Source organism: Sturnira hondurensis, unplaced genomic scaffold, assembly GCF_014824575.4.
Source record: "Sturnira hondurensis isolate 20B ecotype Veracruz unplaced genomic scaffold, ASM1482457v3 Scaffold0000167, whole genome shotgun sequence".
Taxonomy (NCBI): Eukaryota; Metazoa; Chordata; class Mammalia; order Chiroptera; family Phyllostomidae; genus Sturnira; species Sturnira hondurensis.
In genome coordinates this window covers 924,582-950,433 of record NW_028072798.1, presented here as the reverse complement: position 1 = coordinate 950,433, position 25,852 = coordinate 924,582, and the positions used below count along the sequence as shown (strand labels likewise).

General features: G+C 46.4%; 1 protein-coding gene and 1 pseudogene across 4 annotated transcripts; one reads left to right on the top strand and one right to left on the bottom strand.

The window, feature by feature from the left end:
* The first annotated feature begins 200 nt into the window (after positions 1–200).
* Positions 201–25,852, top strand: ZBTB2 (zinc finger and BTB domain containing 2). 4 transcript variants are annotated; one of them, XM_037050061.1, is made up of 4 exons: positions 1,464–1,721; positions 5,588–6,316; positions 15,619–15,802; positions 23,425–25,852. In XM_037050061.1, the coding sequence occupies exons 3-4, from the start codon at positions 15,630–15,632 to the stop codon at positions 24,794–24,796; spliced, it is 1,545 nt and encodes a 514-aa protein (XP_036905956.1). In that variant the 5' UTR covers positions 1,464–1,721; positions 5,588–6,316; positions 15,619–15,629; the 3' UTR covers positions 24,797–25,852. The 4 variants fall into 4 exon arrangements, with proteins under 4 accessions (XP_036905837.1, XP_036906041.1, XP_036905868.1 ...); XM_037049942.1 differs by lacking the exons at positions 1,464–1,721; positions 5,588–6,316 and adding an exon at positions 201–285; XM_037049973.1 differs by lacking the exons at positions 1,464–1,721; positions 5,588–6,316 and adding an exon at positions 737–817.
* Positions 13,013–13,105, bottom strand: LOC119001708 (uncharacterized; annotated as a pseudogene).

The following is a 25,852-nucleotide window of genomic DNA, read 5'->3' as shown; positions in this document are numbered from 1 at the left end:
CTCTTGCCGCCACTGCTCTCTCGCCGCCTCTCCCCCCCGGCGGGAGCCGCTCTCAGCCTCTTTGCACTAGTCGCTCCGCTCTCTCGGTCATGTGACCTTAACGTAACCGGACAGGAAAAGCCCCGCCGCCGCCGCCGCCGCCGCGCCGGAGACACCGACCGCGGCAGCAGCGGCAGCAGCAGCAGCACCAGCTAGAGGGACAGGCGGCGGCGGCGGGCAGAGCGCGGCCAAGGCTGCCCAGCGGTGCCTCTTCCACACCCCCCGCCGCAGCAGCACCGGCGACAGGTAAGCACGCACCGCCTCCGCCTCCCGGGGCTGGTGCCCACGTGCCGCCCCCGGCCCGGGCTCCGGGAAGGCAGAGGGGGGGCGGGGGCCACCGGACCTCGCAAACGGTTCCGGCAGCGACGGTGGCAACAAAGAAGTCGAATGACCCGGTCGCGAGGCTCCGGGTGAAGGCAGGAGGAGGGCCCGGGCCACACGGGGACCGGGTTCTGGGAAGTGAGGGCAGGGGCGCCCCTGGGAGCGGCGGCGGCTGCGCCTGGCGCCGGGGTTCTGGCCGCCTGACAAAACCATCCCCCGGAGCCAGGCGGCGGCGAGTCGGCGGCGGCTTCATCCGGGGTTTTGCAGGAGGGGGAGGGGACGGAAGCCGAGAGGGCGGGCGGCGGATCGGAGGAGGGAGGGAGAAAGGGGAGGGGGCGATTCGCGTTCCGTTCCCCGTCGCCGGTCCCTCCCTTCTGGCCGCCTCCGCGAAGTGCGTCCCGAGCGGCGGCGGTCGGTGAGCGTCCCGCGCTGGAGCCGCAAGAGGTGGGCCCATCAGGTGCGTAATCCTTCCGACGCCTCGCCGCCGCCTTCTGCTGCTGCCGCCGCTGCTTCTCCGGCGGCAAGGCCGCGAGCTGCGGAAGTGGGTTTGGGGGAGGGGAGCGGTGAGGGAGGGGGAGGGGAGGGATCCGGTCCGACCGGAGCAGGCCCGGCCTCTCTGGCGCTTCTCCCAGCTGCAGCGGCTCCTACAGCTGCTGCCGCTACTGCTGCGGCTCCGCCTCCCCGCCCGCGGGCGGGGGCGCGCACGCGCGCTTCCGGCCTCTGGGTCTCGCGCTGTCTCCGGCTCTCGCGCGCGCTCTTCCCCTCTCCTTGTTTGGCCACCCTCCGCCCCCGGCGCCGGGACTGTTGCGCCGGCCGGGGCGTTGCGCACGGCGTAGGCGTCGGCATTGTGTTAAACTCCGCGGGACTTGGGGCGAGCGCGCGCGCGCACACGGGACGGCGCAGCCTGAGTGCGTCGTCCCTCCCCTCCTTTCCTTTCAGGCCCTGGGGAATGGGGGCGGGCCGGGGTGCGCGGCGCCTGTCCCTCTGGGTCTCCTCGAGTCTGGCTGGCCCCGCCCCCTGGATCGGGGCGGAGCGGGCAGGGCAGTGCGGCCGTTGGCCCGCTCTGTGGCGGGTTGGGGAAATGTCAGCCTGCCGAGGTACTTCGCCCGTCATGGGCTGCTGCCGGGATGGCGGGTGTGGGCGCGCGGAGCGGGAAGTCTCGGGCTTCCGCTCCACCGGCGATGTGCGCCTCCGATAAGGCCCACAGCTACCCTGTGGTTTCTACCTGCTTTGCCTCGCGGCGTGAGACTGGCGACCTGGAGCCACTCTCCCTGCCCACGTAGTCTTCACACCTCGTAGAGCTACGAGAATGAGAGGTCGGGGCGCGGAGGCCGCTTTGCAGCCCCTGGCTTTTTCTCTGCGTAGCGTAGTCCCAGGCCATTAATGTTTAAACAAGGCTGCATAGAGAACTGGTAGTACAGAAGATGCTTAGGAGGCGAGGTTTTTGTCGCATTTAGATGGTAGTGAATTAAAGAGGGCAATAAAGAAGAAAGCAAGGGTAGCAGAGGAGGCAAGAAAGTCATTGGGCAGAGAGTCAAAATACAGTTAGTTATTGCTACTCCATTTACTGCAAGAATTTGCAACAGCTCGACTCCTAATTATGCCTTAGGGAAATAATCCCAGGCTTTTTGCTCCCCGCCCCCCACCCATCTGCAGCGTTCACTTGTTCATCGTAGAGTGAGTTCGCTCAGTGTGTGAATTTCGGTCGTATTCCTTGTCATAGGTTGTTGTCTTAAAACATTAAAAGTCGGGGTTAACGGGCTCACTGAACTCCAGGGTGCTGTAGGTTTCCTTAATTGGGCTGCTCTGTCCTCGCTAGGACGGGCGTCTCTGTTGGCCCTGACGCAGCACAGGAGCAGCTGCATGTAGCGCTAGTATTTTAATTGGAAAGGCCCGAAATTTCTTTAGAAAATCAGAATTGGGACATTTAAATCCTCGTTTCTCTGACTTATTACAGACCAAAATTAATTGTTAAAGTTTATGTTGCATTCTTGGTATCTATCCAGGGTGTTTTAAAATTGTTAAAAGATAATTTTTAAGAAGACATTACTACTAATACTACATTCCTTTAAACTGGGGGTTTCTCAAGTGTGAGGTGTATATGTTTATCTTCTAGCCAAAGAATTAATCTTATAGAAACCATTGTAAGCTCTGAAAAGTACAAAGAAGTAATATACCAGTGTTACCAAGTACCATCAATAGTAAACAGTGAAGGAGTCCTTAAGAGGTGGCAGGTAAACCACCACTAAAGCTTATTGTACAGTCCTACCCCTTGTAGTTTTAAAGCTTCTCTTCAAAGGGAGTGTAAATAGATGGTGCTCCACGAATTCTGCTACCAAAATATAATCCAGCAGCAGAGAATAAACACTAGGCATGTTTTAAGTCAGAATTAAAACTGCCATACTGACAGTTTCATTTTTATTTTAAAGATTAATATGAGCGTTCCACTGCTCTCCAAGTTCTGTACTGTTGTGCTATAAAAATGTATATGATAGAATGTGAAATTTACCCCAAACGTCCAAGGATATGCACCTTGAGAACACTGCATATCCCTGCATAAGGGGATCAGCTTTTCCCCGCTTGAGAATTACTGAAATAGAGGTAGGGATTGAAGGAAACATCTAAGGCTGATACATGGCATTGCCTTGGGATCCGTTTCTTTGGTGCTGGAGACTCTCCTGCCATCTCCTGCCTGTCTCTCAGTTCTTCATCCCTAGACCCACTCATCTTTCCCTCAAGTAACTTTAAGACTGAGCAGGTAGTGTGGCACCAAGCTGTCACAGCAGAGGAAGAACTGCTGGTGCGTTGGAAACTACCATAAAGTTCAAAGTGCTCCTGGCAAAAGGGTGTGAACACTTGACATACTGCTTCTGGTCTTCAGATGGCAAAGCATGACCCTGAAAGCCTAAAAGGGAGTTGAGAATTTTTATTTCCTGAAGAAAAAAAAATAAACATTCTAACATTGGATTGAGAATATTTTCTAAACATTGTTTGGGCTCAAGTAGGTTATAATTTTTACTAGTAAATTAAACTTATTAAAATATTACTGTGAGTCAATAGTAAATAAGATCCAGGGTCTTTACAGTGCTGATAGGCCATTAAGAGATGGAGTCAGTAGCCACAGAACACTTACCAGGAGTTGGCAGTCCAAGGCATTTAGTACCTTTCTTTTTTTTACGGTACAAAGGCCAAGTTATCTATGCTCAAACACATTATCCCCACTTCACATGCATGAGGTATGTATCGTGTGACCTCCTCACCTCAAGAAAGATAAGTGTGCAAAGATAGGAATTTGTAAAGCACTTACACGTAGTATTTAATGAAACAACTGTTTTTACTTTATAAGAACGTTTAGCATACAGTTTCTATAAATAATGTGTTCCCCTATGTTCTCCCCCAACCAGGGGTGATCATGAAAATGGTCTTGAGCACAATATCAAAGCATGCGCACATTCTCCTACACCATGCCTAGTCACTTAGATTCTCCAAACCGCCTGAATGATTCTGAACAGCGGTTGTCTAAGTGTCGTCTGCAGTCCATTGTGAATTCCCAGGGCCCTTTCAAGGTTCCCCAAGGTCAAAACTATTTTTATAACTGCTGAGATGTTACTGCCCTTTTCCACTGTTGAAAAAAACTTCCACATTGGGGAAGATCCACATCATTCAACGATCTGGTGTTTCCAAATGACCAGTGGATGTGAAAAATCATGCGCAAACAATCCATTCCAAGTGCAAGGTAGAGCAATGAATTTTACTATCTAATAGAGTAGGAAAATCTCATTCACTGACCTACTGTTACATCACACAACTTTTAAGAAACTAAAACTTGTCACATTTTGATGTAGTATGAAAGAATATCAACAGTCACCTGAAAAGGCTATTATTAAAATTCATCTTTTCCCAACCACATGGTTGTTAGGCTGGATTTTCTTCGATAATCAACCAAAACAGTTATCACAACAGTCAGTGCAGAAGCAGAGTAAATGCAGAATCCAGTTCTCTTGTATTAAAGAGATTTTTGGAAATAGAAGAAGATGCCACCTCACTATTTTTTTGTTGCTCTGAAAATACAATGTTTTAAGTAAAAACGTTATGTCAGCACACAGTGGGATTAATACTATTTTAATTGAATTAATTTTAATTTCTAATATGGTAACTATCAGTAGTTACATTCCACATAAATAAGGTGTATAAACTCTCTGATTTCAAAGAGTTTGAGAATCCCTGCCCAAAAATATTGGAATAAATTACTAAGTTACGACTTTGAATTAAACACAATTGGTGCTCCTCTCTGGCACACATTGAGCTACACCTTTAGGTGACTGGATGTTCTTCAGGTTGATTTTACTAATCTTCATACAGCATTGAAAAAAGGAAGGCAATCTTTACTCTCATGGGTTATTTGAAGGAAATTAGATTAGGTTTTAAATTTTGCTGTGTGCTCTTATGTAGGTTTCCTTAAAGTTGATTGTAACATAATGTCTGTAGAATTAATATCAACTCTTTATTAGCCATAAATCTCTGACTTGCTTCTCCTTGACACCTAAGCTATTCCTGAACTGACCTCAACTTATACTCAAAAATTAAAAACTAGTTTTAATATTAAGTTAGGCAAAATAAGTTTGAAAAGACAAATTTTTTTACACACACATGCTTTACAAAGTCAAAAATAAGTGCAATTGGTCAGTTTATGTCCCTCCTTTTTCTAATTATAGAAGAGGATTGACTAAAGAAATGTTAAAAATACGTATACATCAATACCAGTCTGTCACCAACACTAAATAAGATACACTTCCTAGCTTTGAAATACAGTTTTAAAGTATATTAAAATTCAGATGACCAGGCTCATTCAAGTTTACTGTATGGGTGCTCAAGTATTTATTATTAATAATACTAACGGAAAAAAGCAGGTTTGTTCATCCTGGTAAGTGGTCTAAACCACTTGAAAGAATCAATCTTACTTGTGGGTAGTGCTTTTCTGTTATTGATGCATCCTGTGCATTACAATATTCATATATGCTTCACTTAAATAATACCAAGGACTTCAGAGGACCTTTTAGTGCCCTTGAAATAGTCTAAGTGGTATTTAGTATCTTAAGAGAGCTATTATCTTTAAAAAGTGAATCATCAATCCCCACAAGTTGTTTTGGCCTCCTGTTCTTACATTGAAAGTGAAGGAATTACTTGGGTTGTCAGAATGTAATGTGATTGTGTTTGTCCCATTCAGCTGCACTTCCAAAGGCTGAGTAGCTGAAGGATCAGCCCACACGTGCTACAGGATGGAAGCTGAAAGCATTTGACATCTGGGAGTATCGGTTATCAGTGTGGGAAACCGTGGCGATCAAGCCCAAAAGCATTAATATAAAAGATTATTTACATTTGGCTCTGGAAAGTGTTTTTTCCTTATTTCGACATGACATGTCTTACAGCCTCTGAATTTACTTAAGAAAAAAAAACGCTTTGACATACATACACATACATAAAGAAGGCATTCTATGAAAGCCCACTTAAGTTCCATTTACACTGTTAAATGGCTGGGGGCTTTATATACATCTTCAGTTTTGTGGTGGATTGTTGGCCCTTGGTGGAATTTTAGGAGTGATCTCTAGCAAGGTAGTGTAGTGGAAAGAGCATGAAAAATACACCCAGGGTTCAATTAACTTCTGTTTGTTCACAGTTGTAACTTCTCTGAACTATCATGTGATTTAAGGATATGACTTCGGGAGTCAGACACACTGGGCTTCTCTGAAGACATTAATCACAGTCAAGACTTTGGAGCTCCAGACCGTTATAACCAACATGTACTCTACATCTCTCCTTGGGTGTCTGTCTCTAAAGCATGTCAGCCCCGACAAGTCTGACCTAACTTCATGATCTCCTAACTGCCCCACAAAGCTGTGTTTTGCCTGTGTTCCCTCTCCTGGCGGAGACCTCCACAATCTACCCAGTTACACGGGTTAGAAACGTCGGAGTCATCTTGGACACCTGGATTTCCCCCATTCTCCTCCACCTAATCCACCAGCCAGTCCTGTTAATTTTTTATCTTCCAACTTCTTTCAAATCCTGCCCCTCCCCTCCTTATCACCACACCCAGTTTGTCATCTCCCCTCTACCACTTCTCTTTCTTTTTGATGTTATTGCTTGGGGGGGGGCAGAGACCTCAGTTAGTTGTCCCACATGTTTATGCATTCATCGGTCGCTTCTCATATGGGCTCTGACTCGAGACTGAACCCGCAGCCTCCGTGTATCAGGGTGCTGCTGTAACCAACTAAGCTGCCCAGCCAGGATGTTCCAGGACTTTTAATATGTCTCTCCTCACCCACCCACCTCTTTTGACACCACCACCCCAATTTAGTTAGTTTTGCAATTGCAAGCATCTGAACACGTCACCCTGCTGGAAATCCCCGTCAGTGGCTTCTCATCACTTTTAGGATGAAAACCAAAATCCGTTAACCTACCTGAGTCTCCAGCCTTGTCTTGCCTCATTCTTCCCTGGCTCCTAGCCCTACAGCCACGTGGACCTCCTTTCCATTCTTCAGTGGTGTCTTCTTCCCTCCTATCTCAGGCCCTTTGCAAATGCCGATCCCTTTGCCCGGAATCGTCTGTTTTGCCCTGTTAACTCTTCTCAGTCTCTTATCTGCTTAACTGACCTTTCCTTACAGAAGCCTTCCTTGACCCCCAACCCCCAAATCAGACCCCAGTTTATGACCTCATATTTACTTACATTTTTCTTTGATAGCTCGTATCAGAGCTGGCTGTTGTAAATGTGTGCACGTACTGGATGACAACAGGGAAGACCCGGTATTCTGCATGCCATTGCATCCACTGTGCCTGGCACCTTAGAAAGCTCTCACCAGATATTTGTCCCTTTCCCAAATCTGCTTCTTCAAAGTTCGCCCTATACCTGGGAAAGTTACCTCATTGCTCTGAGTCTAAATTTCTTCAGGAAAGAGGATAGCTGATCTTTGGCACATAAGTGGTCTTTTTTATTAATGTCATTAGTAGTTTTTATAACAATGAATAATAAGAAAACAAGATACAGTATTATTGAAGATTAAATGTTTTGTCTGAAGGGTTATCATAAACTATAAAACACTATTCAGAACTTAATTGTTAGCATGAAGAAACATGAAGTGACATTTTAAAACTGAAATATTCTTCCAAAATTTAGCATACAGTAAATGGATGAGAATTTTTAGGTCAATCTAAGATCAGTAGAAGTGGAACTTTTACCCCAAGTCACCCAGCTAGTCAGAGACCAAGCTGTGACTGGAGCTCAATACTCTCCTCTCCAAACGTAGTTATTAATTTACTTAACAAATACTGAACACCGGACAATGTGCTGTACACATGGACAGAATAGTAAATGATAAATAAGGCTCGGCGCCCGCTTTCAGAAAGCAACAGGCAGACATGTGTGAACTGGCTTATTCACACACACGCCATAGGCAGGCAGAGGAGCAGGGGACTTCGCAGAGGACAGGTAGAGTGGGGATGGGGCAGATGGCCGTGGTGCGTCCCTATGAGTGTGGCGTGGTCACAGTCCAGCACAAGGGTCTCAGGCCCTGTTCAAATAGGCCGCCTCTCCTGACCGCGTGTGGAACTCAGGTTGCCGAGCTGCCCAGCACTGAGTGAGTGTTGCAGACTGTTAGGACCCGGTGAGGTCCTGGGCATTCAGAACCTTCAGGTACAGAAAATTGCCCTTCTTCATCTTATCTCACTTCATCCAGGATTTCCAAAGTGAGTGAAGTAACATCACTTTGTCTCTATTATTAATGTGAATGGAACTGGGTTTTTTTAAATTGATGAGCAAGAGAAACATCCGTGCATCAGTTTATTGTTCCCTAACTTCTGCATTCATTAGCTGGGCCTTGCATGTACTCTGATGGGGATGGAAACTGCAGCCCTGGTGCATGGGGATGACACTAACCAGCTGAGCTACCCAGGCAGTGCATTTCTGATAACGCTTGGACTTCAGTACGAGTTGGAATACTTAATGATCACTTCTAAAGATTACCAAGTGGGCAGTCTTGTATCAAGAAAACAATTAGGCCCCGGCTGGTGTGGCTCAGCGGATTGAGTGCCAACCTGCAAACCAAAGGGTTGCCAGTTCAGTTCCCAGTCAGGGCACATGCCCGGGTTGCAGGCCAGGCCCCCAGTAGGGGGTGCGTGAGAGGCAACCACACACTGATGTTTCTCTCCCTCTCTTTCTCCTTCCCTTCCCCTCTGTCTAAAAATAAATCAATAGAATCTTTTAAAATAAGAAAGAAAACAATTAGGCATAACAATGTCATAAAGTCAAATTTTATGTTGTGATGTCTTTGTGTTAGGAAAAAAACTGTTTCCATATGTTAAACATAGTGCCAAACCTGCCTTTCCTTTTGAAAGATACTCGGACATGTCCGTTCTACTTGTTTGAATTTAAAAGTCTCCTGTCCTCACCAGGCATTTGACTGTTGTATGTCTTTTCTTGGAAAATAAAGAGGGAGCCACAGTCTCATGGCAACCCCGTTTTGAGGTTGGTTGGTCGGTTGGTTTTGAGTAGGTCTATGAAATCCAAAGGTCTGGAAACCATTAGATTAGATTTGCACTAGAGCATATAGTGCGGAGTCAGCAGGGTTGGGTCGTGCTGGCCTGGTGAGCTATGCTGAGGAATTTGGGCTTGGTCCCAAAAGCAGTAGGGAGTCACAGAAGGATTTTCAGCAGGATAGGGACGTCAGGTCTGCCCTTTGGGAACATCATTGTAGATGGATGAGGGGAGCTAGAGCCGGAACCAGGAGATGAGGGTGGAGGCAGCGCTTAGGCGTGGCCGTGGCATAGAGTTCAGGTTGGTGGGGTGTGGGTGACTGATGTGAGGCGGGAGAGAAGTGGAGGCCTGAACGCTGAGTTGAGATTCCGGGCTTGGTCGAGGGGTGGATGATGGCGGCATGCACTGCACTGGGCCTACAGGAGTGGGTTTGTGTCCATAGCTTTTACAGTCCTTCTGGGGAAAGGAAGTGGAAGGAAGGGGAGGGTTTGGGTTGTTTCGCCCAGATTGAATTTAGGGTTCCGATGGGACAGCCAAGTGAAAGTGGACTGGATCACTAAAGAGAGCCCGCAGAATGAGAGTGGGCTGTGGACCAAAGGCAGAGGGCATCAGCGAAAGAGGAATCTTGATGGAAATGAAAGTAGAATAGCCAAAGGTGAGACCCAGACCAGAGTGCAGTGGCCTAGAAGCCAGGAACAGATTCCTTATGGTGCCAGAGGAAGGGTAGTAAGTGCCCTGGAGCAGGGGAGTAAGCTACTAGTCCATGGGGCAGGGAAACGATGGGCCTCGGTGGCCTCGGTGAGCTGCCTCAGTGCAGGGGGGCTGAGCAGGTGGTGGAGGTGGGGGAGCGGACATTCGTTTCCACAAGGTGCTTGGGGGGGGGGGGCAGTATCCTCGAGCAGGGCCAGCCCTCGAGGATGCTGCATCCTCAGCCCTACGCAGTTTTCTACTGCAAGTAGAGCCTCATGGGAATGATTATGAAGGGGCCGCAAGGAGGAAAGCAGATTTGGAAAAGGGCAGTACTGTTAGCTGGACAGGGCGGAGCAGCTACCAGGGATGCATTTCTCTGAGAATCCAGGCACGGTCCCCACCCTCTGCCCTCCTCCCTCACCCCAGTATCTCAGGCTTGTTCACATTGTAAGAAGGGGGGCTATTTCTCTTCCTGAGAAAGACTTTTTAGTCTCTAAAATAAGATTTTTCAGAGCTGATCTGTGTGGGAGTTTGCCTTGTGAAGTGTGGACCTGACTATTGTCTTCATTTTTTCCCCCTCTCGTTTTCCTTGCTCCACTGAGACCCCTCCTGTGCACTTGTTCTACCCTGGGCATAGGAAGGACGTAGTCAGTGTGTTTCCAGTTCCAGAAGCTCCCAAACTGAGACACTGAAATGACTGGTGGACCCCTTAAAAAAGAAACATTTCACAGTTGTTATCATGGCTTTGTCCTTACAGTCTGAATAAAATACCTATGTTGGTCTGTTTAAGGGACGAGAGGGAGCTGTGCAGTTTGCGGTGTCAAAGGAGATGATGCATGTCTGTTAACACAGTACTTCCAAAGCCTCCTGTAAATTATTGTTGAGTTTGATGACGTTAAAACAAAATCATGTCAAAAATCTGTATAAAACAAATGCAAAAAAGAACAGTATTAGCAACAGCTGTGACAAAAGGCCCATGCTCCTTGTATAGCAAGGATTGTACGGAGCCATAGGGAAAAAAGCAACCTCGACTAGCTCACATAAGTTCATGTGAATTTAAATGAATAATATACAAAAATGAATGGGTAACAGTAAATACTCCATAAATAATCGCGACTCTTATAACATCAAGGGAATAATAGCAACGTGTTAGTGCATTAGAAACTGCTGTGGGTGGCAGTTGCTACCTAAAGCGGCCTGAATGTGCAGGTGACCACCGCCAGTCCCAGTGAGTACCTGACAGAGCAGCCCAACAGAATTGGCTTTTAGAGGATATATGTGTTTTTGTAGAGAAAAGCAGGCTAGTGAGGTGGCAAAGACGGTGTTTGGGCGCTGTTCAGAGAACAGCCTCGGAGACGAGCTTCCAAAGTCACACCCTGGTGGAGGTTCTGTCCTGGGGTTTCTTTGGAACCCCAGTCCCTCTGCAACCTGACACCTTCTCCGCCTTCATCATGAATCCATGCCTGTTTCTCTGTCTCCCCTTCCTTATCTGAGGCTCCAACCTTCTCCAACACACACAGGAAACGTGGGGACCTCAACTCCTGACCTGTGCCATCAATGTTCACACTTAAAGGAGACCACAATCTAGGTCTTTATACTCAAATTACTGCAAAGGTGATACAGTTCTTGGCAGAAAACACAAAACTGGGTGTCCTGGATCCTTGATATTTATGACCTGATCCGTCTCTTAAAGTATTATTCCATTTGATTCATTTGCTTTAGGGAACACTTGCCAGTTTCTCAATCTGTCAGTTGGTCCCTGCAGCAGGATGGAGAGTGGGGAAGGTCACCAGCTGAGGAAGAATCGCTGTGGGTCACTTTCTGTTTTAAAGGTTATTTATTGGTAATGCATTCTCCACAGTAACTCCCATATTTCTCAAGTTATCTGGTTTTTAAAAATCTGGCTAATTTATGTGTCGTGGGCCTTTTAATAAATTAAACTTTTATTTCAAGGTAATTATAGATTACTGTGCAATTGCAAGGAGTGATAGCAGGATGCCCCTTACCCTTTTTCCACTAATGGAGACATCTTGCAATACTGTAGTCTGATATCACAACCAGCATGGTGACACTGACACAGCCGAGCTACGGAACATTGCTGTCACCGTGAGGACCCTCATGTTTCTTAGGTGGCAGAGCCCATTTCCCTCCTGCTGCCCTCACCCCTCTGCTACTAATCTGTTCTCCATCTCTATAATTTTTAAGAATGTTATATAGTGGAATTGTACAGTATGTACCCTTTGGGATTGGGTTTTCCACTCAGCATGACTCATCTTCATTGTAACATGTGTCTGTAGTTCATTTCTCCTTATGTCTGAGTAGTTTTTCTTATATGGGCACACCATACTTTATTCACCCATTGAAGAACATCTGAGTTGTTTCTAACTTCTGACTGTTGGGAATAAAGCTGCTGTGTGTATCCACGTGCAGGTTTTTGTGTGAATGTAAGTTTTCGGTTTCTCTGTGGTAAATGTCTCTGAGTGTCATTACTAGGTAAAATGGTATTTACGTATTCAGTTTCTTAAGAAACTGGTAACTGCCCTCCAGAGGACCTCCAGGGTTTTACATTTCCACCAGCAATGTAGGAGCAGTGCAGTTTCTTAGCATCCTTGCCAGCATTTGGTGATGTCGTTATTTTTCATTTTGCCCATCCTGATAAGTTTGTCCTGAAAGCGCATTGTGGTTTTACTTTGTTTTCTAAATCGCTGTTGTGTTAAACGTCTTTACATGTGTTTATTTGCCATCTGCACATTCTGTTTGGTGCAGGTCTCTTCAACTATTTTACCCACTTTCTAATTCAGTAGGTTTTTTACTATTGAGTTTTAAGAATTCTTTATGTATTCTAGATACTAGTTCTTTATCAAGAGGCTGATTTGCAAAGGTTTTCAAATTTTTCCTCCTAGTCTTGAGCTTTGGTCGGTTTGTTTTTCATCTTCTTAACAGGTTCTTTCTCAGAATGAAAGTTTTTAATGTATTTTTTTTAATATTTTATTTATTTATCTTTAGAGGGGAAGTGAAGGAGAGAGGAAGGAAACATCAATGTATGGTTGCTTCTTGTGCATCCCCTGCAGGGAACTGGCCCCTGTGGGGAACTGGCCCGCAATCCAGGCATGTGCCCTGACTGGGAATCGAACCGCGATCGTCTGGTTCGCAGGCCCATGCTCAATCCATTGAGCTACACCAGCCAGGGCTTTAATGTATTTTTTAAGATTTTATTTATTTTTAAACAGAGGAGGAGAAAGAGAGGGAGAGAAACATCAATGTGTGGTTGCCTCTCGCACACCTCCTACTGGGGACCTGGCCCACAACCCAGGCGTGTGCCCTGACTGGGAATCGAACCAGTGACCCTTTGGTTTGCAGGCCCGAACTCAGTCCACTGAGCCACACCAGCCAGGGAATGTTTTTTTCTTTTTTCTTTTTCTTTTTTCTCTTCTTATTGTCCTCTCGTGCCTTTAAGAGCCAGCCCTATACTCAGGAGGGCCCTCCTAAACTGAGTATATTGCTGTGTGTCCTGCCAGACCAGGGCAAATTTTAATAAAGTCTAATTTATCAATTTCTCCTTTTATGGATTATAATTTTGATGCCAAGTATAAAAATTATCTAACCATAGATCGCTAAGATTTTCTCCCATTTTTCCCCAAAAAGCTATACTTTGGTGTCTTATATTTGAGTCTGTGATCTACTTTGAGTTAATTTTTATTTAAGGTTAGTCTTAGGTCAAGTTTCTTTTTTTCCTTTTTGCCTATGGAAGTCCAGTGAGTCTAGGACCCTTCATTGAAAAGATGATTCTTCCTCCACTGAATTGCTTCTGTGCCTTTGTAAGCAATCAATTATGCGTTTTTGTTGTTTTTTTTTTTCAATGTATGGTTGCCTTTCGTGCATCCCCTGCTGGGAGTTGGCCTGCAGGGAACCAGCCTGCAACCCAGGCATGTGCCCTGACTGGGAATCGAACCGCGATCCTCTGGTTCGCAGGCCCACGCTCAATCCACTGAGCTACACCAGCCAGGGCTACAATTATGTGTTTTTATGTGGGTGTGCTTCTGAGTTCCCTCCTCTGTCCCACTGAGCTGTGTGTTTACCCCTCCACAGAGACCACATAGTCTTGAATGCGTAGCTTAGGTAATAATACATCTTGAAATCAAATACACTGATTCCTCCTACTTTACTACTCTTTTAAAAAATCGCTTTAGCTATTCTAGTTCCTTTGCCGTTATGTATACATTTTAGATTATTGTCTCTATCTACAAAAAAAAATCTCACTTGGAGAGTATCTCGGCTTGCTAGATGCAATGCTGCCTGACTCATGAATCGCTTAATAAAGCCAATTGGATGTTCCAAGAAAACTTCTTAACTTGGGTTTTGAAAAGAATTGTTTCAAATCTGCAAATCAATTTAGAAAAGCTGAAGTTTTTACTGTGTTGCATGCACCTAAGTGTAAATATGTCTCCATTGATTTAGATCTCCGATTTCTTTTCATAGTATTTATTGGTTTTCCACAAGCAAGTCTTCTACATGTTTTGTTACATTTACATGTATGTATTTCAGGTTTTTTAGTGACTGTAAATGGAATATTTGTGTTTTTTTAAACTTTTTATTGTATTTATTTTTTGGAGAGAGGAAGGGAGAAAGAGAGGGAGAGAAACAGCAGTGTGTGGTTACCTCTCATGCGCCCCTCCCTGTACTGGGGACCTGGCCTACAACACAGGCATGTGCTCTGACTGGGAATCCAACCAGCGACCCTTTGGTTCGCAGTCCGTGCTCAATCCAGTGAGTTCCACCAGCCAGAGCATGTAAATGGAATATTTCTAATTTCAGTGTCCACAAGTTCAAAGTTGGTATATAGAATTACAATTGATTTTTATATTTATCTTAAATCCTGTGGCTTTGCCAAACTCATTTATTAGTTCTATGAGTTTTTGTACATTCCTTGGGATTTTCTGAGTAACAAGCGTGTCCTCTGCAAATAGGGACAATTTTATTTTTTTCTTGTCCTAAGTGCCTTTTAGTTCCTTTCCTGCTTTATTGCACTTGCCAGCCAGAACTTCCAGTGCCATGTTGAACAGTGAGAGCAAACATCCTTGGGAAAGAGAATCTAAGCATTAGGTGAACTGTTAAGTATAATGTTAATCTGTGTGTCACGGGCTTTTTATAAATGGTGTCTGGCTGTGGGAGGGAGCTGTCTCCTGCTTTGATGAACCAGCTCCTCTAGAGTCAGTTCTGCTGTAGGTGGATTTGGGTTTGTTAGGGCTACGTGAGGAATGAGGGTCTTGGAACCTGCAGTCACCTTCCAGCTAGATGGCCTGGGCTGTGTTACTCACACTCACATCTCTCGGAGCCCATCCAGCTCCCTTATCCCGAGTGTCACGGATGTGCATTTACTGTCTCCTAGCCATTGCCCGGGCTGGAAAACTGCCCCAAACTCAGTAAGATTCACCCTGCCCTGCTNTTTGGGTTTGTTAGGGCTACGTGAGGAATGAGGGTCTTGGAACCTGCAGTCACCTTCCAGCTAGATGGCCTGGGCTGTGTTACTCACACATCTCTCGGAGCCCATCCAGCTCCCTTATCCCGAGTGTCACGGATGTGCATTTACTGTCTCCTAGCCATTGCCCGGGCTGGAAAACTGCCCCAAACTCAGTAAGATTCACCCTGCCCTGCTGTGGCCCCACCCAGCAACTTAATTCATCTTGCTGGAGATTTGATTGTTAAAATTTGCATTTGAAATCCTAAACAAAAAGGCTAAATGACCTGGGCCATTTGCTGTCTGGAGGGCAGATGCCTGCGTTCGTTTCCTGACTCCTCCACTTCCACAGGCTGTGCAGACTCGGGCCAAGGGAGCCATCCCTGAACTCCCGCACAGTGCCTCCTCCATGAAATGGGAGGCAGCCAGCTACACAGAGGGAGTTGTGAAGACTGAATGAGTGAACTGAGGGAACGTGTTTAGCAGAGCCTGGCATGTTACCTGTGATCGTTACTATTGGTGACTATAAGGACACATACTTGTTTATGAATCATCTTTCTTAAAATAACTGTTTGCTTTGCAGATTTTTAAAAAATGGATTTGGCCAACCATGGACTTATTCTCCTGCAGCAGTTAAACGCTCAGCGCGAGTTTGGTTTCCTGTGTGACTGCACGGTTGCCATCGGCGATGTGTACTTCAAGGCACACAAATCAGTTCTTGCTTCATTCTCCAATTACTTTAAGATGTTGTTTGTCCATCAGACCAGGTAACTAATGTGGGTGTGACAATCCAATGACTGCAGGCTCTGCACTTTTGGGGCCCTCTGTCCCGCTGAACCTGCTCTTTGCCCTCAGCGAGACATGGGTCTCACTCCCTGTTCCTGGGCTCCCAGTTTCCTCGTGACCTCACTTGTGCCCTCATTCTTGGTTCCTCATCCTTCCAGCAGCACTTGGGAATGATGGGCCTTGGGGCCCCAAGCAGCCCCTCCAGGGACCCCCGCCAGCGGCACCGACATGGCCCGGATCCCAGATCGGGCCATTAGGAAGCCTGTTGCAGCCAGACCTCATCAGTCTCTTCCTCTCCCCAATCCAGCCACCACCCCCAACCCCCACCGGGACCCCCCCACTTCCAGTATTTACCTTTGTCTCCTTCCCGATGAGAAGCCTGACTGCATTAATTCCCATAATCTTCTTTCTCTTAAAATGACTCAATCTCAGTATCTTTACTTGGCTTTTTCTTCCCATCCCTCCTGTCTTGGAGAAAAGGGCCCTCAGTGTTTAAGGGAAAGATTCCTGCACCTCGAGGGCCCAGATTCCACCCCTCAGTGTCCATTCCCTACTTTCGGTTTTATACTTTTAAGCCCCCGCCCCGGTCAGCGCTCCGTCAGCGCTCCCTTACACCCCTGTCCACCTGAGTTGCAGTGCCCCTGTCCTCTGCCTCACCGCGGAAATGCTTTGGGGCGACCTGCCACCCCGCCTTGCTGGCCTCAGCCCACACTTCCTACCGTGGGCGCGGCATGAAACCCTTGCACAGAGGTCATCTCTCGTCAGAACCACTGCTCCTCTCGGTCCCCGGGGGCCTCGTCCTCTGCAGCGCTTGCTGCTGTTGTCTTCCTTCTTAAGGGTCACCGTCTGCATTTGATAGCTCTGCTGGTCCCACATTTTTCTGCCCTCGGTGAGTTTAGGTGTGCGCTGCTCTGAACTGTGCACGCTCTCCTGACGGGCGTGCACCTTTCCGGTCGGGCCTCTGCTGGAAACCAGTTTATAGCTCTGACCTTGATCTTTATTCTCCTCCCCAGGCCCCCTGTCAGACAATTGCAGTGGACTTCCTCCTTTATCTCATTCAGCATATCTGAAGCTGAGTTAAGTCTTGCCAGAGGTCCCTCCTAGCTTCCCCGAATTTTTATCTTTGAAAAGCTCAAAATCTCCTTAAAATTCTGTCTTATCTGTTCACAAATCAGGTTTTCATCAAAATGCCTTTCATATAATCCTTTCCCCTTTTCGTTTCCGTTTCCTAATCATTTCCACATCACAGTCAGATTAATATTCCCGAGCATTTCTTTGATTGCAGTGTCCCTTTGACCAGACACCTGCTAGACGGTGTTGTTCCTGTAATTGGAAACCTGGAGTGTGCCCATTGCACATCAGAATAATGTACAGGTTTCCTTATTTTGTCTTTCAAAGCCCCACAGGCTTGAAGCCTGATCCCCTTCTGGCCTGATCCCCACCCCGCACCCGACCCACACTTTGCTGGTATTCGGCCCACCCCCTAAGTCCCAGTTCACCTCTCCATGACCCCTGCCCAAACCAAAAGGATCAAAAGCTGTCTCTTCCTGTCTCTTATTTCCTTGCCATTTGTAAGATCTATCCATTTTCCTTTTGTTGTCATCTGTGCACTTGTCTCCTCTCCTCGTTTGTATGATTCTTGAAGGCAGACATTGGGTTTTACAAATCTTTTTAACTCCATAGTGTGTAGTTCAGGTATTTGTACGTAATAGCCACTTGATATGCCTTATCTTGTGGCTCTGTGGTCGCCCCCTTTTGCCTCATTCTCAGAGACCTCATGCTCCTGAGACTTCATAGCTGAAGTATACTTGGAAGTCCCAACACACTGAATTAAACCTGCCCGGGAGAAGATTTTAATTTTTAGGAATAAAAGAGTACAGTGAGTTCTCAATAGCTGCAGGAAACTTATCTTACATGTCGGCAGCATGTAAAGGACTTTCCAACCAGGGAGCGTGATATCCGAGGAGACATTAGTCCCAAGTGTAAGCTACAACGTGTCACTGCACCAGAGATGGCGAATGCCATTTGGGCTGCTGCCCAGTGGCCTTGGCCCCCTCATCGGGACAAAGCAAATACTGGGTGAAGACCAGAGACATGCCTTTAAACCAGCACCTTTTTCAGAAGCCACTAACAATTGCCGCCTGGGAACTTAAGAGAGGGCGGTGAGAGGGCCCTTTTTTCCCACTTTGCTCGGAGTGTTTGGTCTGTAGTTGCCACTAGGTGTCTCCGTGCCGTGTACGCTCTCCTAAGGGCTGCAGACTTGCCGCTCTCAAAAATAAAACTACCAAGACAGGCCTTGTTAAGTACAGCCTCTAACCGTGGCTTACATTTGAAAATCTTCATTTTCCAAGTTCTCTAAGCCCATCTTAAGATGCTAGTGAAGGAAAAATTGAAATCGTAAATCCCTGTGGAGGTTTACAGGACGGGCTGGAGCTGTGCTGGAGCTGGTTTTCCTGCGTGAAAGAGCTCCGTCTAGCAGACGTCTGCAACTCGAGGCACTCGGGTAGAACTGTATGCAGAGAGCTGCGTTCTTCCCGGAGGACTTGGAAGGAACCAAGTGGCCTGTAGCAAGCTGAATGATTAAGAAGGTCAGGTGCCTGGGAGTGAAAGCAGTCAAGGATGGAGATGGCTAGAAGCTGACACGAGGAACTTCTTAAAACAACTCTTTTACATGTTCATGTGTGTGTATGTGCTTCTGCCTTAAGAAAAAAAATATATAGTGAAGAAATCAAGATAAATTGGTGTCCGGAAACCACCCTGGGCCCTGGCAGTAACCCCTAGGGACCCTGTCTTCCTCTCCCTGGAGGTTTCTCACCAGCTCTTCGGGGCCCCTGGGAACCCTTCCCTTTCCAGGCCTGGCTGAAGTGTGGACTGGGGGCTCCCCAGCCCCATCTTTTCTTTGCCATCCGAGAATACACAGAGTTCTTTAAAGTCTGAGATGCGTACTGTCCAGTCACACCGGTTCACAGGCTGTAGACAAAGGACAGCCTATACAATAACAAGTGAGAGGAAATGACAAAACTTACACCAGAGTTTTTCTGTAAAGGGGCTCTGCTTGGTGCCCCGCAGGGATGCTTAGAAAACATAGTCCCAGTTTTGGATTTCTGTCCTTTCCATTTCTTCCCTGGCGGGGGGGGCGCAGAAGGGCTCACTGACTCTAACTCTTCCTTTTGCCTGGAGGAACACTTCATCCTGGCGGAACGAAAGGGGCCCCATCATCTCCTGGGACCAGTTTGCCTCCCTAGAGGCCTGTGGTTTCCCAGTTCACTGGGCCTCTGCCCAGCCCTGGGAAGATCCCTTCTGGTTATGTCTTCACTTGGGAGTGGATTACATTATTAGTGTATTCTTCACCACACAGAATCTTTGAAGCTTAATTCTGAATATTGAACTTCCCTAGAGCACCTGAACATGTTATAGTGTACATAAAATATTGTGGGTGCTCACCTTGTAATTAATGGGAAGAACACCTGTACCTGCATTCCTATTTAAAGGAATATAAATATATAATGTAAAGGACTATAAAAAGAGTCCAAATGAAGATGTAAATGATCTCCATGTCTTTTCTTTTTTAAATAGAGCCATGTTAAGTCTTCCCCTTTATTCTGTCAAAGCTAGTTTCTATGCTTGACCTTCATTCTTTGGCCGTCACAGTTTGTAGTCACATACTTTTCACATAATTGTATTCATTTATCAAAATATATTAATACAGTAATTATTCAAATCATTAAATTCCTATTAGTCAAACTTTCCCCTTTTTTATAGCATAAAACATTACCTTTAGAAGAGCTGAGTATACTGTTAATATTTTAACATATGGAAACTATTTGTTAATACAATCAAACAGGTAAAGGAGACAAAAATAGTCATAATAGTAAGAGGTAGTGTAATAAAAACTGATTATATCTGGTCAGGTGGTGGCCTAAGTAAATGCAGTGCTCAGATCCTCCCCCAGCCACATCAGATTTGTAACTGCAGGGCAGCCATCATTCAGAACTCTCTGAAATCTAGCTGAACAAAAGTCCTACAACTAAAGATATAAAGACGTCATATCCAGACTAGTAGGAGGGGTGGAGATTGAATACTTGCTGGACCCATACCCCCCATGTGTGGCACATAAAAATCAGAATGGGTTACTTCAGTAGTAGAGGTCCCTGCCCCATACCAGGCCCCATAGCCCAGGCTTTCAGTGCCAGGAAAATAGGTCTCATAACTTCTGATTGTAAAAACCAGTGGGGATTGTGGCTGAGGAAGACCAAGAGCTTGTAAAGTCCCTCCCAGGTGTTCTTCTTCAAGGGCCCTCCGATGGACTTGCACGAAGACTTAGACTCACTCCCTCTGAGCTCGCACTGGGGCAACTGCTCAAAGGTGCCAGGGACATACAGGGAGGAACAGAATTGTCTGGCATCAGTGCAATAGCTGGAGGGGCAGCTTTCTCCCAGATAGAAGTGCTGGCAGAAGCCATTGTTCCTTTTCTGAGTCCTCCCCCCCTCACAGAGACGGAGGGTAGGAACCATATCTGAGTCTCCGTCAACCTGATGATCACTGTTAGCCCCACCATGGTGATTCACTACCCAATTTGTGGGCCCAACATACGCTATTCTCTTGGTTTTTCCATGCAAATGGTCTGTCTTGGCACATGCTTCAGACTTCCCTTAAAACCTCACCAAAAAAGGAGCATCTGGCTTCTGTGTGCCCCATAACTCAATAAGTGGCCCCAAGCCCAGCACTAGCACAATTGGCCTTGGTTCACAGCTTGGTACCTCCAAAGCCAATGCAAGTAGCAGCCATCTGCAGATTGCTTTGTAGCTCATGCCAGGAGGCCCTGGGCAGAACACAGGCAGTAGCTGACGTTGGCCTGCACCTAGTAGGAGGCCCCAGAGCCAGTATACCACCTGGACAGCTTCACCCACATTAGAGTGCCACCTCACCCACCTCCATAACCAACACACTCAAGGGGTGAGCTCAGCAGGTACCAGAGCCCGGCTGAAGTAAGTTCTGCCCTATGGGGTGGAACCCTGCACAGCTGATCCTCCACGGTGGTCCCCGCCAATGGTTTCAGTCAGTTAGCCTGGGAGGAAATCCCTTCCATTGATGTGCCAAAAGCATTCAAGTTTCAACTAGACCAGAAAATGTACACAGCCCATGTTGTGGGGGTAGAGGGGGAGCACACCTGGAGTGCCTAGCTCAGATGAACAGGGGGCTGTGCCATTGGACCCCACAGGATACCTACTACTTTAGGCCACTCTACCAAGCCTGGGAGACATAGCAGCTCTACCTGATACATAGAAACAGACACAGAGAAGCAATAAAAATGAGACAAAAGAAACAGGTTGCAAGTGAAAAAAATGAAAAAAGCTAAATGAAATGGAGGCAAGCAGCCTAACAGATACAGAGTTCAAAGCAGTAGTTATAAGAATGCTCAATGAACTTCGAACCGCAGCAGCATAAAAAAGGACGTGAAGCCCATAAAAAAGAACCAGTTAGAAATGAGGATACACTAACTGCAATAAAGAATGCTTTACAGGGAATCAACAGTAGAGACAATAAAGCTGAGAATCATTCAGTGATTTGAAATATAAGGAAGCAAAGAACACCCGATCATAACAGCAAAAAGGGAAAGAAAAAAATCCAAAAAATGAGGATAGCATAAGGAGCCTCTGGGATGACTAGAAGTACACCAACATTTGCATCATTGTGGATGCTAGGAAGAGAGCAAATTTAAAACCTATTTGAAAAAAATGACAGAAAACGTCCCTAACCTGGTGAAGAAAACAGACATTTAAGTCCCAGACTAGGTGAACCCAAAGAAGCCCACACCAAGACACATCATAATTAAAATGCAAGAAGTCAAAGACAAAGAATCTTAAAAGCAGCAAGAGAAATGTAGTTAGTTACCTACAAGGGAGCTCCCATAAGACTGTCAGCTGATTTCTCAACAGAAACTTTGTAGGCCAGAAGGGGTTGGCAAGAAATACTCAAAGTGACAAAAAGCAAGGACCTACAACCAAGATTACTCTACCTAGCAAAGTTATCATTTAGAATGGAAGGACAGATAAAGAGCTTCCCAGACAAGAAAAAGCTAAAGGAGTTCATCATCACCAAATCAATATTAAATGAAATGTTAAAGGGTCTTTAAGTAGAAGAAAAAAGATCAAAACTGTAAACAGTAAAATGACAATAAATATATAACTATCAACAGTGGAATCTGAAAAACAACATAAATGAACAAGCAGAACAGAAACAGACTCAGAGATACAAAGGACATTCTGATGGTTGCCAAGTGGAAGGGGATTGGGGGAGAGAGAAAAAATGTGAGGGGATTAAGAAGTACAAATTGTTACAGAATGTCATAAGGGTGAAAAGTATGGCACAGGGAATATAGTCACATTCTAATGACTATGTATGGTGTCGGGTGAAGACAAGATTTATCAGGATGATCACTTAGTAAGTTATGTAATGTCTAATCACTAAGGTGTATACCTGAAACTAATACACTGTTGAATGTCCACTATAATTGAAAAACGAAAAATGATTTAAAATAGAAATATTTTTAAATTTTCACAAGTTTTGAAAAAAAACGATGATAAAATCTAAAGACATTTAAAGAGGGTGTCTTTGGGGTTGAAAATGCAGTGTTCATACAGTATATTCATGAAGTGGATGACAGCATACGCCTCGTATCATGGAGAGTCTACCTCACTGGTGGCTGATGATGCGGTAAAGCTTCTGTCATTGCCGATGGCCCAGGAAGAGCCCTTGGGAACCAACCTCTTTGCCTACCGCTGCTGGAATCAGGATGCCTTTCCTGGAATGATGCGAACACTGAGGTCTAAGAGTCAGAAAATCAGCAATCTCACAACGGCTTTCGAATGCGCTCCAGCTGGGAAGGCGATCCGACTGCACTGGAGCTGGAACACTGGCCTTCTGTCCCCACCTCTGCAGTGCCCGCCGCCACGGTGGGTGTAGGTCAGAGAGTTGCAGGACACAGACAGGCTTATTTGTCTCTCACTTCTGTTCTCTTGCTCTTTGGCACTTGTTCATACTAGTCCGGCTCCCCAGGTTGTTTTGCAAATGAAGAAACTTTCTAATCAGGTAGATTGTTTGACCTTAAAAGATCTCCTGCTGACCTCTGGGTGCCATTGGGGTCAATGACAAATCCTAGACTTTTAGCTGAAAGATGTGCCAGCTCACGGGCTCCTAACCAGTACCGAGTCACAGGCCACCCAGACTCACCGAAAGCAACGGTCCTCTCCAGATAACACAAATTTGATACAGTTTTACATAAATTACTAGGAGAAAAACTGCTTCAGCAGTCTGTGTGTTAGGAAGGCTCATCTGTTTAACATGATCCTCTCTTAGTCCTTTAAAATAGAGTTATTGTATTTCTCTCTGTTCTTAATTTAGTTAACATTAAATTACATAGATTCCTGTTGTCTTCTTGAGTATTCCATTCCATTTCATTCAACTTTCAGTAAGAATTGGGAAGTGTTCATGTTTCATTTACCTTTTTAAAAAGTGTCTTGTTTTTTTTCTTCAGGCCCAATGTTATCATTTGAGGCAGGGATTGGCATTGACTGACAGACTTTTTACTTGTTTCTTTCAGTGAATGTGTTCGTTTGAAACCAACTGACATACAGCCTGATATTTTCAGCTATCTCTTACATTTGATGTACACTGGAAAGATGGCCCCTCAGCTGATCGATCCCGTTCGTCTGGAACAGGGGATCAAGTTTCTACACGCTTACCCTCTGATCCAGGAAGCTAGCCTGGCTAGCCAAGGAGCCTTTTCCCACCCGGACCAAGTTTTCCCGCTGGCTTCTTCCTTGTATGGCATTCAGATTGCAGATCATCAGTTGAGACAAGCCACCAAGCTTGCTTCGGCCCCTGAAAAACTCGGGCGAGAGCCCCGGCCCCAGACCTCCAGGATGAGCCAGGAGCAGGCGCCTGAGGCCGCGCAGCTGTCTCAGCTGGCTTCCAATCTGACCCAGGTGAACCGGACACATATGACTCCCTCGGACCCCCTGCAGACCTCCCTGTCTCCAGAACTCGTTTCCACTCCTGTTCCTGCCCCTGCCGCCGGGGAGGAGACCAACCTGGAAGCCTCTTCCTCTGACGAGCAGCCCGCGACCCTCACCATAGCCCACGTCAAGCCGAGCATCATGAAGAGGAATGGCAGCTTCCCAAAGTACTACGCCTGCCACCTGTGCGGGCGGCGCTTCACCCTCCGGAGCAGCCTGCGGGAGCACCTGCAGATCCACACCGGCGTCCCCTTCACAGCCAGCCAGCCCGGAGAAGGCCGCGTGCCCCTGTCCCTTTGCAGCAACGCGGCGGACCTCGGAAAAGACGCCCTGGAAGTGCCTGAGGCGGGGATGATTAGTGACAGCGAGCTGCAGCACATCTCGGACTCCCCCATCATCGACGGACAGCAGCACTCGGAGACGCCGCCGCCCTCGGACATCGCGGACATCGACAACTTGGAGCAGGCGGACCAAGAGAGGGAGGTCAAGAGGCGCAAGTACGAGTGCACGATATGCGGGCGCAAGTTCATCCAGAAGAGCCACTGGAGGGAGCACATGTACATACACACCGGGAAGCCTTTCAAGTGCAGCACCTGTGACAAGAGCTTCTGCAGGGCCAACCAGGCCGCCCGGCACGTGTGCCTCAACCAGAGCATCGACACGTACACCATGGTGGACAAACAGACCCTGGAGCTCTGCACGTTCGAGGAAGGGAGTCAGATGGACAACATGTTGGTGCAAACCAACAAACCCTACAAATGCAACCTGTGCGACAAAACGTTCTCGACCCCCAACGAGGTTGTCAAACACTCGTGCCAGAACCAGAACTCAGACGCCTTTGCCCTAGACGAGGGGCGCTCCATCCTCCTGGGCAGCGGGGACTCCGAAGTAACAGAACCTGACCACCCTGTGTTAGCGTCCATTAAAAAGGAACAGGAAACAGTGTTGTTAGACTGAACGTTGCTTACCTTTTTAAAACTGTCATTTTTACAAAGACTCTCTTCCTTCCCTTTCCCTATTCAGAACTGTAGTTCTATGGCATGACACAGATGGGTCCCTGGCCCCTCCCTCCACACACCCCCCCAGCCCCCGCCGTCCCCTCCTCCGTCAAGGCTGTGTGCATTATAAACCTGGAACATTTCCTTTGATTCAGGGGATATCAGAAAGAAAACAGTCAGTACTTTTTAACTCAAATGGATTTTGAGTTTCAGATTATTTAAAAACATACTTGGAACTAATGAAGGGTATAACACAAACCAACCAGAATGCAATTTGGTAAGCTAAAATTATGACCTTCCCTGGGTAGTGTCTTCCTTCTCAGAAGAGCAATGTCAGAAAATACAGCATGCTTCTTCGAGACACAGCTGGGCTCTGTACTATGCAAAATCTTGGTGTGGGAACCCTCAAACCCCAGAGGACGTTCTCAGTGCTCACCCTCCGGGTGTCTTACGTCAGAATGCATCCTTTGAGATTATGTCCGGTCAAGGAAAATCATTAGTTAGGAAACTTACTTGAACAAAACACAGAAAAAGTAATAATGTGATGGCAATCTTAATTTTTGGATGAAACATGACAAGCTGTGAGTTTGTGTGTTTGTAAGAGAAAATGTGTGGATACTTACTATAAACAGGTGAATTAATGCACATGCCTTATCTAATTGCTGGCTTCTTTCAAAGGTGAACAGAAGGATACTGTTTTTTCATTTTTTGACCAATTGGTTGGTTTCAAAAATCAGATTTGAAAGTACTATTCAATAGATGGTTTTTCTGAATAGAATTGACATGCCATTCTAGCAGTTGCCAGCAGTAAATTTGTTTTAGCCCCAACCTGCTGCTTTTAAATCAGTGTGTCTACCACAGGAAGAAGGATGCAGATCTTACAGGGGACGTTGTGAGCAGGACCCGTGGTAGCTTTAATGGTTTTAAAAATGAATGCTAATAGTTTACTGGCAACATTCTTTGAAACATCAAAAACAGCAAAGAGAAATCAGGACCAAAAAACAATTGCATTTGG